This window comes from Mus pahari, chromosome 1 (genome assembly GCF_900095145.1).
Source record: "Mus pahari chromosome 1, PAHARI_EIJ_v1.1, whole genome shotgun sequence".
NCBI lineage: Eukaryota > Metazoa > Chordata > Mammalia > Rodentia > Muridae > Mus > Mus pahari.
The window spans coordinates 95,608,186-95,621,221 of NC_034590.1; the positions used below are offsets into that span (position 1 = coordinate 95,608,186).

Sequence of the window (13,036 nt, forward strand, 5' to 3'; positions counted from 1 at the left end):
GGTTTCTCAACTATGCAAAATACAAGGATGCAATATGAATTATATGAGGGGCAGGCTTCATGGATCAAAAGAACAGAAGCAGCTGCATTATGAGCCAGCATGTCAGAAAGATACAAAGGCAGCAGATTCCTGAGTTCAAGGTCAGCCTAGGACAGTGAATTTAGGCCCAGGTGTGGTGGGAATCTCAGAAACAGATTCCACCCAGCAAACTTATTGTCTGTGCTTACAAAGGCAGAGGCAGATCACTGAATTCATTTGCAATGTTAAGAAAAATGTGCTTGCTGTCATTTCCTAGGAATCAAGGGCTAAGATAAAAAATGCTGATTGGTAGGATAATCAAAATGAACCTGAAGTTGAAGATTGAAGTAATATGTAAATAAAAGACTGGGGTTTGGTCTGTGAGAGCTGAGCTGTCTGGAAATCTCTGGAGAGCTGTCTCAAGCAGAACACAGGCTGTACCCACAATTGACTTTGAGTCCTTCCTTCACAGCTCCTGAATACCCCTTCCTCAGAACCCCTCTCCAAGCTGAGGGTGGTCCTTGGCAGTTCACCAAATTGACTTTGGTGAAATTATAATTGGGTCTGTAATTGGGCCCTATCTGGAGTAAATAGACATTTGTTCTCATTTACCCAGGAAAAGTTAGTGCTCAGCTCTACCCTTCCTACAGTAAACCAGCACAGAGTATCTGCTAACTCCTGTACCTCAGTTTGGTGCTCAGCACAAACCAAACCTCAAGCTTACTCCCCCACAGTTGGTCAGCTTGCATCTAGAAGGAGGTTCTTTTATGGGAAGCCTGAAGAACAGGAGCAAGCTGACTGACAACAATCTCCAAATAAAGGGAGGGAAGGGGACTTGTTTGTTTCTTGACCATGTCCGACTCTTTTTTCCCAATTGTAAATGGCATACAAATATATAACACTATCACCATCAGTTCAATGGAAAACACATACAAGTCTACTGAGAGATATACAATGGGGATGGCGCTGAATTATCCTCATTGTAGTTCACAGTCTATCTTCTGAGGTGAGAACATTAAAAGCCACAGAAATAAAAATGAGTTATGCCGGGGCACAGACTGAACAAAAGTAAAAATAAGCAGAGCTTACCCACTGAACTGGGTCCAAGTGAGTTTTAAGGCACTCTTGCTCCTTTTCCTAAGCCCTACTTTCTGACCTCAGCACCAGCTCTTTATCCCTTCTTTTTGCTCCAGTTAAGCTATAGTCTCTGACACCTGAGTCACCTTCTTTCAAATGCTCTCAGACATCTCTGAATCTGTCTCAGAACTTGCCCATCACAGAAGCTGCTCTCTTCCTCCACCCTCACCTCCTAGTCTCTCTTCATTGGGTCCTCTAGCCTCAGCCCACTGAGTGGTCTGGGGCACACGGGATGTTTCTCTTCTGGCTCTGCATGCACTGTCCCCTCTACCAAAACACTTCCCCAGCTTCAGTCCTCCTCTATGACCTCCTTGTCCACTGTCTGCTCCCAGGAATGGTTCACCTCACTGTCACTTCTAGGTATTCCAGTTTTTTAAGACACTCTGACCCTCTTTGAGAAAGACTGATTTTCAGATCAAACATTTGCTTTTTTTTCCATGCACATATAGCACTCCCAGCCTGGACCCTTGCAACTAGAAAACTGTTTTGTTTTGATTTTTAAGTTAACTTTTTCACATCATCCTTCACTCACCCAGCAGTGCCATCCTAGGGATGTACTAATAGAAAGAGCTACCTGACTACATCAAAAAGTACATTGAAGATTATATCAGATGGGCTGGTGCTTAACTGTAATCACAGTCCCAGAGACACTGAAGCAGGAAGATTACCACAAATTCAAGGTCATGCTGATATATGTAGAAGAACCTTATCTCAGGAACAAGCAAAGGATGGGAACGGTGGAATACAACTGTAGTATCAGCACTTGAAAGGTAGCGGTAGGGGGCTGGAGAGATGGCTCAGCAGTTAAGAGCACTGACTACTCTTCTGAAGGTCCTGAGCTCAAATTCCAGCAACCACATGGTGGCTCACAACCATCCATAATGAGATCTGATGCCCTCTTCTGGGGTGTCTGAAGACAGCTATAATGTACTTACATATAATAAATAAATCTTTAAAAAGAAAGGAAGGAAAGAAGGTAAGTGGGGGTAGGGAGCTCAAGAGCCCAAGGTCATACTTAGTTCCATAGCAAGTCAAAACAAAACAAAAAAGTCCATGATTCATGGTTCCCCAAAAACCAAAAAGGCCCAAATCAGCAGAATGAATTCCCATCTATTAATGATTATGAACAAAACTTGCACACAACAGTTATACCTCAAACACAATGTCAAGCAAAAAAGCCAGACTAAATAAATATACCTCACATGCTTTCCTTCAGAAAACTCTAGAATAGGCAAAATTAACCCGTATTGTTACGATGGAGCTGGGGTTATTTCTAGAGAGAAGGCAGGAGAGAAGTGGGAAGGGAAGCACATGAGCAGAGATCGCTAGTGCCCAGTACATTCTTAACGGGAACGGGAACTCTGGAGGCTGTACTCACTTGGGGAAAATTCAAACTGTATGTATGGTTGATGAGATTTTTTTGTGTATGTGTGCTGTGGTGCTTTAAATGAGAAGGGCCCCTATAGACTCATATATTTGGACATTTGGTTCCTAGTCGGCGGACTGCTTAGGAAGGATTAGGAAGAGTGTCCTTGTTGGAGAAGGTGTGTCACTGAAGGCGGCCTTTGAGCTTTCAAAAGCCCACATCAAGCCCACTCTTGCTCTCTCTGCCTATAATTTGTGAATCAGATGTAAGCTCTCCACTACTTCTCCAGTGCCATGCCTACCCACCTGCCATCATGTTCCCTGATATGATCAAGAGCCTCTAAAACTGTAAGTAAGCCCCCAATTAAATGGTTTATTTTAAAAGTCTTGGTCATAGTGTCCCCACCATGCAACAGTAACTAAGACGTATACCATACTTTAATGAAAAGTCTGTCTTAAAAACACAAACAGGCAAAAGGAATATTAAAAGCAGACTGCAGTGATGGCAACAGAATACTCAATTCACTGAGATCTTCAGATACAGTGAGAGGAATTCTATGGCATGTAAAACTACCCTAACAAAGTGTTTTAGAACCCTATGTTTGTGTTTATACAGTAGCAGGTAACTGGGGTGCAACATCAGTAAAAACAAGCATTTGCCAGAAAGGCTAATAAATAACTATACTCACAGTCCTCAAGGAGGCTGAGGCCGAAAGGATTACCACAAACAAGGCCATTCTGGGCTATGGAGAAAGTTATGTATCTTGCTCCTAAAATCTAAAAGGAACTCAAAGAACCTTTGTTAAATGGGGACAAAATTGGGTGTCATACAAACTTAACTCATGAGTGCTTTTAAAGAACTTTAGTAGCAGCTACATAACAGAAAGAAAACCCTTTATGTATTTAGGAACACACAAATACATACACCAACAACCACAACCACAACAACAATTAATTGGGGGAACAAGGACCCAGAGTTTGAAAGAGAACAAGCAATGGTATATGGAAGGGTTTGAAGGAAAGAAAAGGATGAGGAAAATGAAGTAATTATATTAAAAACTCAAAAAACAAATTAATATTTTAAAGGCCCTAACCTCAGACTTTTCCTCTATCCTGTTTATCTAGCGCAACAATGAGAAGGGGACTATAGATTTCAAGCCTGGCTCCACACAGAACTATATGTCCCCAGAACCTTGTTCTCTGTGCCTCAGTCTCTTTACCTATAAAAAAAGAGATTATATGGAAAAATAGTAAGAGCTACAACATAGGGCTCTTACAAAGACTGAATGTATTACTCTTCCTATAGTAAATAAAGTCTACTATAAATGCTAGGAAAAAGGGTCTTTCTCCTAGAAATAAGAAGGAGGTCCTCTGTTTAGGAAAGGAAGGTCAGTTTGAGTGCTTTACCTGATGAAACGTGTACTTGAACAGAAGGGTCAAGAACTCCACCACAGGAAACTGGGAATAGGACTCGATTCTTCTTAGGTGAACACTCACAAAGAGCCGCAGAAAATCAGTAAACTTCTCAATGTAGCTACACAAGACAAGAAGACAAAGGATGACATAAGAAATATAGCCACCTTTTTAGAAGAAAAGTTAAATTCAATCAAATTCTTTCTCAGTACAGAACTATACAAACATACAATACATTTCCAGTTAAAAACACAAAGGCCTGCAACAATTACCTACGAGACAGGCAACCCTTCATTCCATTATCACCTGAAACACAGCAGAAAAGCAGCTTTAATCCTCAGACACTATCTGCCCCTGCTTGTTACAAACTCAAGCTCCCGTATGTTCTTACACACTAGTGTCAGGACCCACTTAAGGAAAAAGAGTTGCCTTTAAAAGGTGCTGGGGAGATGAGAGTATCTTTAAATCTGGCAAACCTAGAACAATCAGGTCTTTGCTTGGGGGCTGATATTAAGTTAAAATACACTAAGGAGAGACAGAACAAGTCTATCCAGAGGGGACAGCATCTACATAAATACAGTGAAGCTCACAATCCAGTTTCTGTCCTCCCCTTTGACACCCAGAACTAATGAAGAACTGCACATCTACTAGCCAAGGGAGGAAGGCAATTAGTCTCGTGCATCCATTTTGTAGGTGAGGTTCCGAGAGTAAAGTGACCCACCAAGATCCCTCAGCCACCGCCCAGCAGAGGATGCTATCTCTGTGCAGTGTCTTTCCTGTGCACCTCAGTTCACCCATGATCCCCAAGTCACTTCACAGCTGAATGAGTCAGTCATGGTTACAAGGTAAGAGATTTCTGTTATTAAACACACAGAAACTGGCATTTTAAGCCCCAATACCAAAAGTGATTAGAGAGTGAGATGGACATGACTTCTCATTTCAGAGACCAAAAATATCTAGACATATTAGGCCTTGGCTGAATATCACCTCATGTGTAAAAGCAATTCTGAAATCATTAACTGCAGAAAGCAGAGATATATGAAATAGCAAAAGGGAAAAAGACAACCATCTTTCAGAAGAACCAAACTGGCCCAGATCTCCAAGGTCTCCTGCTGCTCCTGGGACCTACTCCCTCAGTGAGGCCAACCCTCCTGCCTGCCCTCTAGATGTCTGGCTCATCCAGTAAGGCATTAAATATTAAATCACCTGATTGGGATTTTTTCTTTTCTAAGACAGGGTCCTGCTATGCAGCTCTAGGTGGCCTGGAACTATGCAGACCAGGCTGGCCTCAGGAGGTCATCCTCCTGCCTGCTCTCCTCCCTCTCCCTGGGGGTTACAAATGTGAGCCACAGGCCCAGCACTAAAACTGATCTTGAGAAAGCAAAGTACAAGCACCTTCTCTCTGCAACCTTCAGGGACTCCTGGGGGACAGCAAGCCCTTCTTACTCAGCATATGTATTGCTCCATGGTTTTACATGGATCTTCAGGGGCAACAGCCAGCCAGCTTACTGATCTTAATTTAAGTTACACTTGTTAAGCATAAAAGAAAAGTATCCAGCCATCTCAAGTTTACTTTAATCTTCAACTGAAATTTTAAAATGCAAGCTATATACGGGGATCCATGCTGTTAATCCTAGCAACCCAGTAAAGCTAGGTTAGGAGGGACGCCACAAGTTCAAGGCCACGCTGAGCTATACAGCAAATTCCAAAAAGAAAGGGACCCCACCCAAACAAGAACTAGGCTCCTGCACTGCTGACACTAGGGGTGTGCTTGCACCTCACTTTTCCCCGTGCCCACCCTCCTGGTACATGTGCTAATGAACAAAGTTAGACAGGGCAGGAGAGAGAGAAATGCCAAGGACCCGGTTGAGCAGCTTCTGAACAGCTGACCACCAACTGATGGTTTAGAATTAGTTAGGGCCAAGAGCTAGGGAGCAAGCACACACTGGTTTCTGTCACCTTTCTGCTTCCAGGCACCTCTCAGCTTTCACTTCGGATCCAGGACTAGCCAAAACAATACAGTTGGTATATGCAGTTATAGACATTTTTATTAACATATGAAGACAAGATGGCCTTTCTTTAGCAACACTAGAAAGGATATGAAATTATGTGAATTGTGAGACATTTAAATTCAAACAGAAAGACACTACTAAATAATAAGGGGGAAATCCTACTGGGTGGTGTAAAGATGGCTCAGGTAAAGGCACTTACTAGCAAAACTGATGATCAATCCAAATTTGACCCCAGGGACCCACAAGGTAGAAAAGAAAACCAATTCTAGTAATTCTGATTTCTACACACACAACAGAGTGTGCCTATACCCAACCACAAAATAAATAAATGTAACAAACAAAAATGTTACTAAGAAAAGATTCTATTGGATTATAAGTACTTTTTGACTATAAAAAAACAAAAAGCTTATTCACAATGAATCAAATCAATCCAATCTTCCACTCAATTTTTAACCAGAAAAATTTAAAACTCCCCACTTTAAAACAACAAAAACTATCTTGACTTGAGGTAGCTGACTTTATAGCCTACCACACTTATTCTAAACTTAGCTCACTTATCACTTAATAACAATCAGGTTGCACCAGGAAGTAACTATTTACTAATGAAATACACTGCAAATGCTTTGAAGCTTCAACAGCACATGATTGTTAGAAACACAAGCTGCCAGTTGCCCTTCATCTTTATATAGCAGTAGCACCACGTTTAGCAAAGATGTTGTAGCCTCACTTCTACGCTGCGTGAGCACATTCCGTATTATGTGTGGCAGGAAGACTTGCCTGGCAGACACAAGGTCCTAGTACCACTGGAGGTGGAGGGGAGAGTCAGAATGCCACAAGATAAACAGATAATATCACCTGCAATAGTAATAAAGAAACCTTGACTCAGACTACTTACTTCACTAAGGTCAACTTTTGTAATCAAGAAAAATGGGCCTGGGGAATTTTAGGTCAAGAGGGCAGTAACCAAGCAATAAATTCAAGTCTATGCCTCTAAACCATACCTACCCGAAGATGTCTCCCATCTTGGATCAACAGCTATTATTTATGCGAAACTCAAAATAGTAAGAGCGTTCATATACTCTGCAAGATACCCACTCAGGACAAGTCCAATAGTGAAAACCAAAAAGCAGTAGCAAGTGAGAAGGGTGATGTAACCCTGTACCTCTGCAGACCGCTTCTGTTCTTGCCTATGAAGGAGCCGAACTCTCACTTCCTGCACATGAGACCTGCAGCAGACAGTGAGGAAGGGGGACAGAGCATGGACAGGACAGGACGAGGATGGATGGGGAAAGAGACAACAGGTCTACACACTACACCAGCACTTTCACACTCAGTTCACTTCCCTTAACCACCCAAGTCCTTCTAGTTCAGCCTGAATATTCTGGAACACCTACCTTTCTATCTTTATCAGTAGCCCCATATACTGAAACCAAAGGGGATTACAGACACCCCATGACATGGTGTGACAAGCAGCCAGGCCCTTTCCCGGGCACGACTCCCGCCTGTTCTCATTACCTCTCATCGAGTTCCTCTAGCCTGCTCTTCACCGTGTGGGCATTGTTATCCTTGGTGATTTTTTGCAGGAGGTAGAAGGTTTGTTGAAACATTCGCAATAAGTATTCCTCAAATTCCATAGGCACACAGTTCTTGGACATGAGTTCATTGATGCAGGACATGGCCAAGACCCCGAGTCGGCCACGCTCCTGACCCAAAACACAGTTCTGGCTGCTGCCATTCACTGATGCCATCTTTCTGGCCCGGGTATCGCAGCCAAATCGAGCAAAGTGGAAGATAGTGGTGAGGAGGGATGGGGTGATGCTGGCAGACAGAGGAATCCAACTGAAGAGGTGGGCCAGGCACTCCAAGGCCAGGGAACAGACATACTCACTCTCCACATCCAGGATGGGGATGGGCTGGTGCAGCAGTTTGGCTGAACTAGGACTCTGCAACAGGTTACTCAGTAAATCACCTGGAAATTCAAAACATGCTTTTACGATACACCGTACCAAACCTCTTGAAACACTGCAATGAATTCTCCTTTCCCCAAAACACTTTAGTCAACATAAAAGCAAAACCTAAAACCAATATGCTTTATATTCAATACTAACTAAAGATAATACCAAAACACCAAATATAAAATTACAGACCAAGTGAGTTACAGGGCTTAAGCCAAAAACAAAGCTTCATAAGACAAAATGAATGGAACATGAAAATCTGACCACAGTAAGAGAAGAAAGATTTATTAAAACAATCAAAACACAAACCTCAACAAAAAATACCAATAAGTTGAACATATCATCAAATAATAGTTTCTTATCAATGTAAAGGATGTAACCAAAAAGACAGCGGATTATCAGAAGTCAGCCACAATTCCTAACACCAACAAGAACTAAAGTGTCAAACATTAAGAACTACTGCCCACCACTAGTAGCATCTACATATTCAAATAGGTGGTAGATATGAAGAAACAATTTTCTAAAGAAATGCAAAAGATCAGCTAGCTTATTGTACTAATATTGTGTCTAATTTTGTGTCAACTTGACACAGCTGGAGTTATCGAAGAGAAAGGAGCTTCAGTTGGGGAAGTGCCTCCATGAGATCCAGCTGCAGGGCATTTTCTCAATTAGTGACCAAGAGGGGAGGGCCCCTTGTGGGTGGGACCATCTCTGGGCTGGTAGTCTTGGGTTCTATAAGAGAGCAGGCTGAGCAAGCCAGAGCAAGCAAGCCAGTAAGTAACATCCCTCCATGGCTTCTGCATCAGCTCCTGCTCCCTGACCTGCTTGAGTTCCAGTCCTGACTTCTTTCAGTGATGAATAGCAATGTGGAAATGTAAGCCGAATAAACCCTTTCCTCCCCAACTGCTTCTTGGTCATGATGTTTGTGCAGGAATAGAAACCCTGACTAAGACACTTATGAAGATACGTCAAGCTCAGGCATTAGAAAATGCAATCTAACATGCAACAAAGAAAAATCGCACTACTGCCAAACATCACTTGGGGCAAGAGAAGCTACAGGAATACTCACATAGCTCTGCCACAGAACCTGGCCCTCTGGAACCCTGTCAACTCCTAGCATATTTCAAAGCAATTCTCACACAACTCTATGGGGGACATATAAAGGCTCTTGTATTGGGGCAGCTGGAGGCAATCTAGGCTCCTCATCGAAGCCAAAAGACAAACAAAATACTAAGGACATGTACCTCATACAACAACCATGCAGAAGTTTGTGTCTAAAGGCACAGGGCAAACAGCATCAGAGTACACCACTACCATATTATTTACACAGTAAATATATGGACAACAATCAGTTTTCACAAAGAGGCCACACATTATATACAGTTAAATGTCTGTTTTGGGAAAGGGGGAATTAGAGAACAGACTTGAAAGGGAATTAAACACAGGCACACACAGACAGACACACACACACAGTGAGTCAGAGACAGAGACAAATAGAGAGACACATAGACAAACAAAGTGGGGATTCAATGTCTCAGAAAGTCAATGTCCTTCCTGCCAAACCTAATGGTATTGGCAATCTAAGTTCAATACCCAGGATCCATATGGTAGAAGGAAAGAACCAACAAAGTTGTCTTCTGGGTTGATGAGGCAGAGGCAGGCATAGCTAGTTTACCAAAAACAAACAAGCAAACAAAACAAAACAAAATCTGAAAGTTAAGGAAATAGATTAGCGGGTAGAACCCTAACAACCTCAGAGTAATTCCCAAAACCACATATAAGCCAAATGCAGCATACACATCTTTAATTCCAGCTCTCCTGTGGCAAGTTCGGAGTTAGAGACAGGAGAGCCACCTAGAAGCGCAGGGGCCAGCCAGTTTGCAATGTGCAGCACAGCACAGAAACAAGAGAGCATGTGCTGAGTAAGGTGGGAAGTGAAAAGCTGTCCTCTGATCTGCACTTGTGCATCATGGCACACATGCACCAGTGAACAAGACCTCACATATACTATGATGATTCAAGTGCTATAGGCTGCAGAGCATAAAGGAGTTCATTACTTGTTCTGATCGCTTCAACTTTTAAATTTAAGTTTACTACAAAACTTCACTTCTCTTTACATCTGCAAAATTTCTTCTTACTCATTCAAATACTGAAAAATGTGTATCTGCTGAGCCACTGAAAACACTTGAAGATAGCCACTAAGCACAAAGTTCACATATTACTGAAGGTTTGACATATACTCTAGAATTCTTTAAGTACTGTGAAAAATGACTAAGGGTTTTTAATCTGAGTATGATACGCAGATTGAAAAGTAGCGTTCTATGAGTAGCCCTAAACCCAAAACCATAGTGAGTTCTCAGTTCTACAGGCCGTCTACAAGAATCCCAAGACCCATGTTGAGATGGTTTGTATATGCTTGGCTCAGGGAGTGGCACTCTTAGGAGGTTTGGTCTTGTTGGAGTAGGGGTGGCCTTGTTGGAAAAGGGGTATCACTGCGGATGTGGGCTTTAAGGCCCTTGTCCTAGCTGCCTCGTAGTCAGTCTTCAGAGCTGCCTTCAGAATAAAAAGTGGAACCTCAGCTCCTTCAGCCCCACATCTGCCTACACACTGCCACGCTCCCATACTGATGATAATGGACTGAACCTCTGAACTTGTGAGCCAGCCCCAAGTAAATGTTGTCCTTTATAAGAGTTGCCTTAGTCATGATGTCTGTTGACAGCAGTAAAACCCTAACCAAGAACAAGCTATATGAACAGCCTAGGGCTTAGAGGTTTAATTCAACATCCCACTTCTTAAAGAGAATGGAGAAATGCAAAAATATCTCTTATTATCACACCAGCTTTTATAGGACAGAAAGAAATGGGCTAGCCCCAGGCTGTGCTCCACCTGGGAAGTTTCTGTAGCCATCTGGTGTAAATAGATTCACTTACCCACAGTTTAGAGACTTCATTAGAGACTCTTACTTCCTCAATTATTTACATGAATAATGTAAACTCAACACTACTGCACACTGGCCCTCAATTTGCCCTGGCAATATGACCTTTGTCCCAGTCAATAGAAAAGACAGCTTTCTCTCTCTATGTTATCTCAAGTCTCAGCTTATAACAAACTCAGAACAAACAAAACAGCCAGGGAACAAAGATGTAACAAAGCAGAAGGGTCAGTAACTATAAACTGGCAGGAGGGCAGGCAAGATGGCTCAGCACAGGTACTCGCACCAAGCCTGGCAACCTGCGTTTGATCCCCAGCTTCTGAAAGTTGTCCTCTGGCCTCTACACGGGCATTGTACACAAAATAAGCAAGTGTAAAAAGTTTTGACAATAAATTGGCAGAACAGAAGTGAATAGCACAAGATCAAAGGTGTCTCCTTTATGACAGAGAAGCAAGAAGCAAAATGTGCTGCTCAAAATACTGTATTAGAAAGTACAAGTATTCAGAAGAAAACAGTAGAAAGCTAGCTCCTCAGAAAATGTAAGCAGAAAGGCCAGAAAGGATTAGGAAGAATGAACATCTGCATCCTAGTTAGATTAGCTTACAATTCCCAGCTGAGACCCTAACTGCATTTAGCCAGAAATACCATAGGGGCAGCAGACCATACCACTTTCTCCTGATGTCGGGGATGGTGGTGGGGTGGCAGCAGTAACACTGTGTTTGTCCCAGACAGTTTCCAAGATACCTACCAAAAGAGAAGAAACAATTTGAGAGATACTAAGTCCAACATACAAAAATCAAAATTAAAAATCATGATACCACAATCAAACATCAATACTCACATATCCCTTTCTCTCTGTATACAGTGTACATGTTCACGTGTACATGAGCATGTGCATGTGAAAGCCCAAGACTGATGCTGAGACTCTTCCTTGACTGCTCTTCCACCCTACTCTTCTGAAGCAGGACCTCTTTCCTAGTATCCTCTGGGAGCTGAGGCTGAAATGACAGGTGGGGCCCCTTTCCCAGCCAGCATTTGTGTGGGTGCTAGGGATCTCAACTCTAGCCTCCTTATTTGTGCACCAAGTGCTTTAACCACAGATCTGTTTTTCAGCCTTGTCCCAGTGCAGCATGGCTACTGCTCCATCTGTACCTTGCAGTGTGGCTTCTCCTCACTGTCTCTCCAACCTTGCTCGTGATCACCACATCTACCAAGGATCACTAAACACTTATGCTCCCTGAACATCTTGGTGTTCTAGGACACTACTGGTTCTGAGCCTCTGTCATCCATCGTTACTGTCACCCTCTGGCCATTCACCATTTAGATTGGTTATCATTCCTCTACTCCCTCACTGACCTTCTTCTCCTAGTTTACTCTCTCTACTGGAGAAACTGTCTATTGTTGTGGCTTTAACCAAATGTCTCCCAGTCCAAAACTCATTTGACTCTACACACAAGCTCAACTGTTACATGAAAGCAGGTAAGGAATCCAGTCACAGATCAGTATAACCAAATGCTTCCTGGGTCAGACCACTTACATACCCCAAACTCAGCTTTTTACCCCTGCAAATCTACCAATGATCCCAACACCTTCCTTATGGGGTGTGGTGATTTGAAAAGGTATGGTCCCCATAGACTCATATGTTTGAATACTTGGCCTATGGGAAGTGGCACTATTAGGAGGTGTGGCCTTCTTGGAGAAAGTGTCACTGTAGGGACAGGCTCTGCCTAGTGGGGAAGTCAGTCTCCTCCTTGCTGCCTTGAATCAAGACGTAGAACTCTCAGCTCCTTTTCCAGCACCACATAGGCCTAAACATTGCCATGCTTCCTTCCATATTAATGGACAGAAATTCTGAACCGGAATGCCAGCCCCAAAGGTCATGGTGTCTCTATATAGCAGTAAAACCCTAAGACATAAGTTAGTACCAGGGACTGGGGTATTGCCGTGATAGGCCTGACTGGTTTTTAGGGGTTTTTTTGTTTTTTGGTTTTTTTTATTTTTTGTTTGTTTGTTTGTTTTTAGAGGACCGTGGATTTGGGGACTTTGGATTAGGAAAGCTGTGGAATGCTTCAAGTGGGGATTAATGGGCCATCCTAGTAGGAATATAGAAGACACTGGTACAGCCGGGCAGTGGTGGTGCATTCCTGTAATCCCAGCACATGGGAGGCAGAGAAAGGCGGATTTCTGAGTTTGAGGCCAGCCTG

General features: G+C 42.8%; 1 protein-coding gene across 3 annotated transcripts in view; it reads right to left on the minus strand.

The window, feature by feature from the left end:
* The window catches only part of Xpo6 (exportin 6), a 97,017-nt gene that overhangs the window by 44,133 nt on the left and 39,848 nt on the right, over positions 1-13,036 (minus strand). For 2 of the 3 annotated variants that reach the window (XM_021205397.2, XM_021205405.2), the window contains exons 6-8: positions 11,499-11,576; positions 7,461-7,914; positions 3,928-4,054 (exon numbers count right to left, since the gene is read on the minus strand). In XM_021205397.2, the coding sequence (XP_021061056.1) occupies positions 3,928-4,054; positions 7,461-7,914; positions 11,499-11,576 (659 nt within the window). Of the gene's footprint in view, positions 1-3,927; positions 4,055-5,892; positions 6,022-7,460; positions 7,915-11,498; positions 11,577-13,036 lie in introns of all 3 variants that reach the window. The other variant, XM_029547714.1, reaches the window with a different exon arrangement.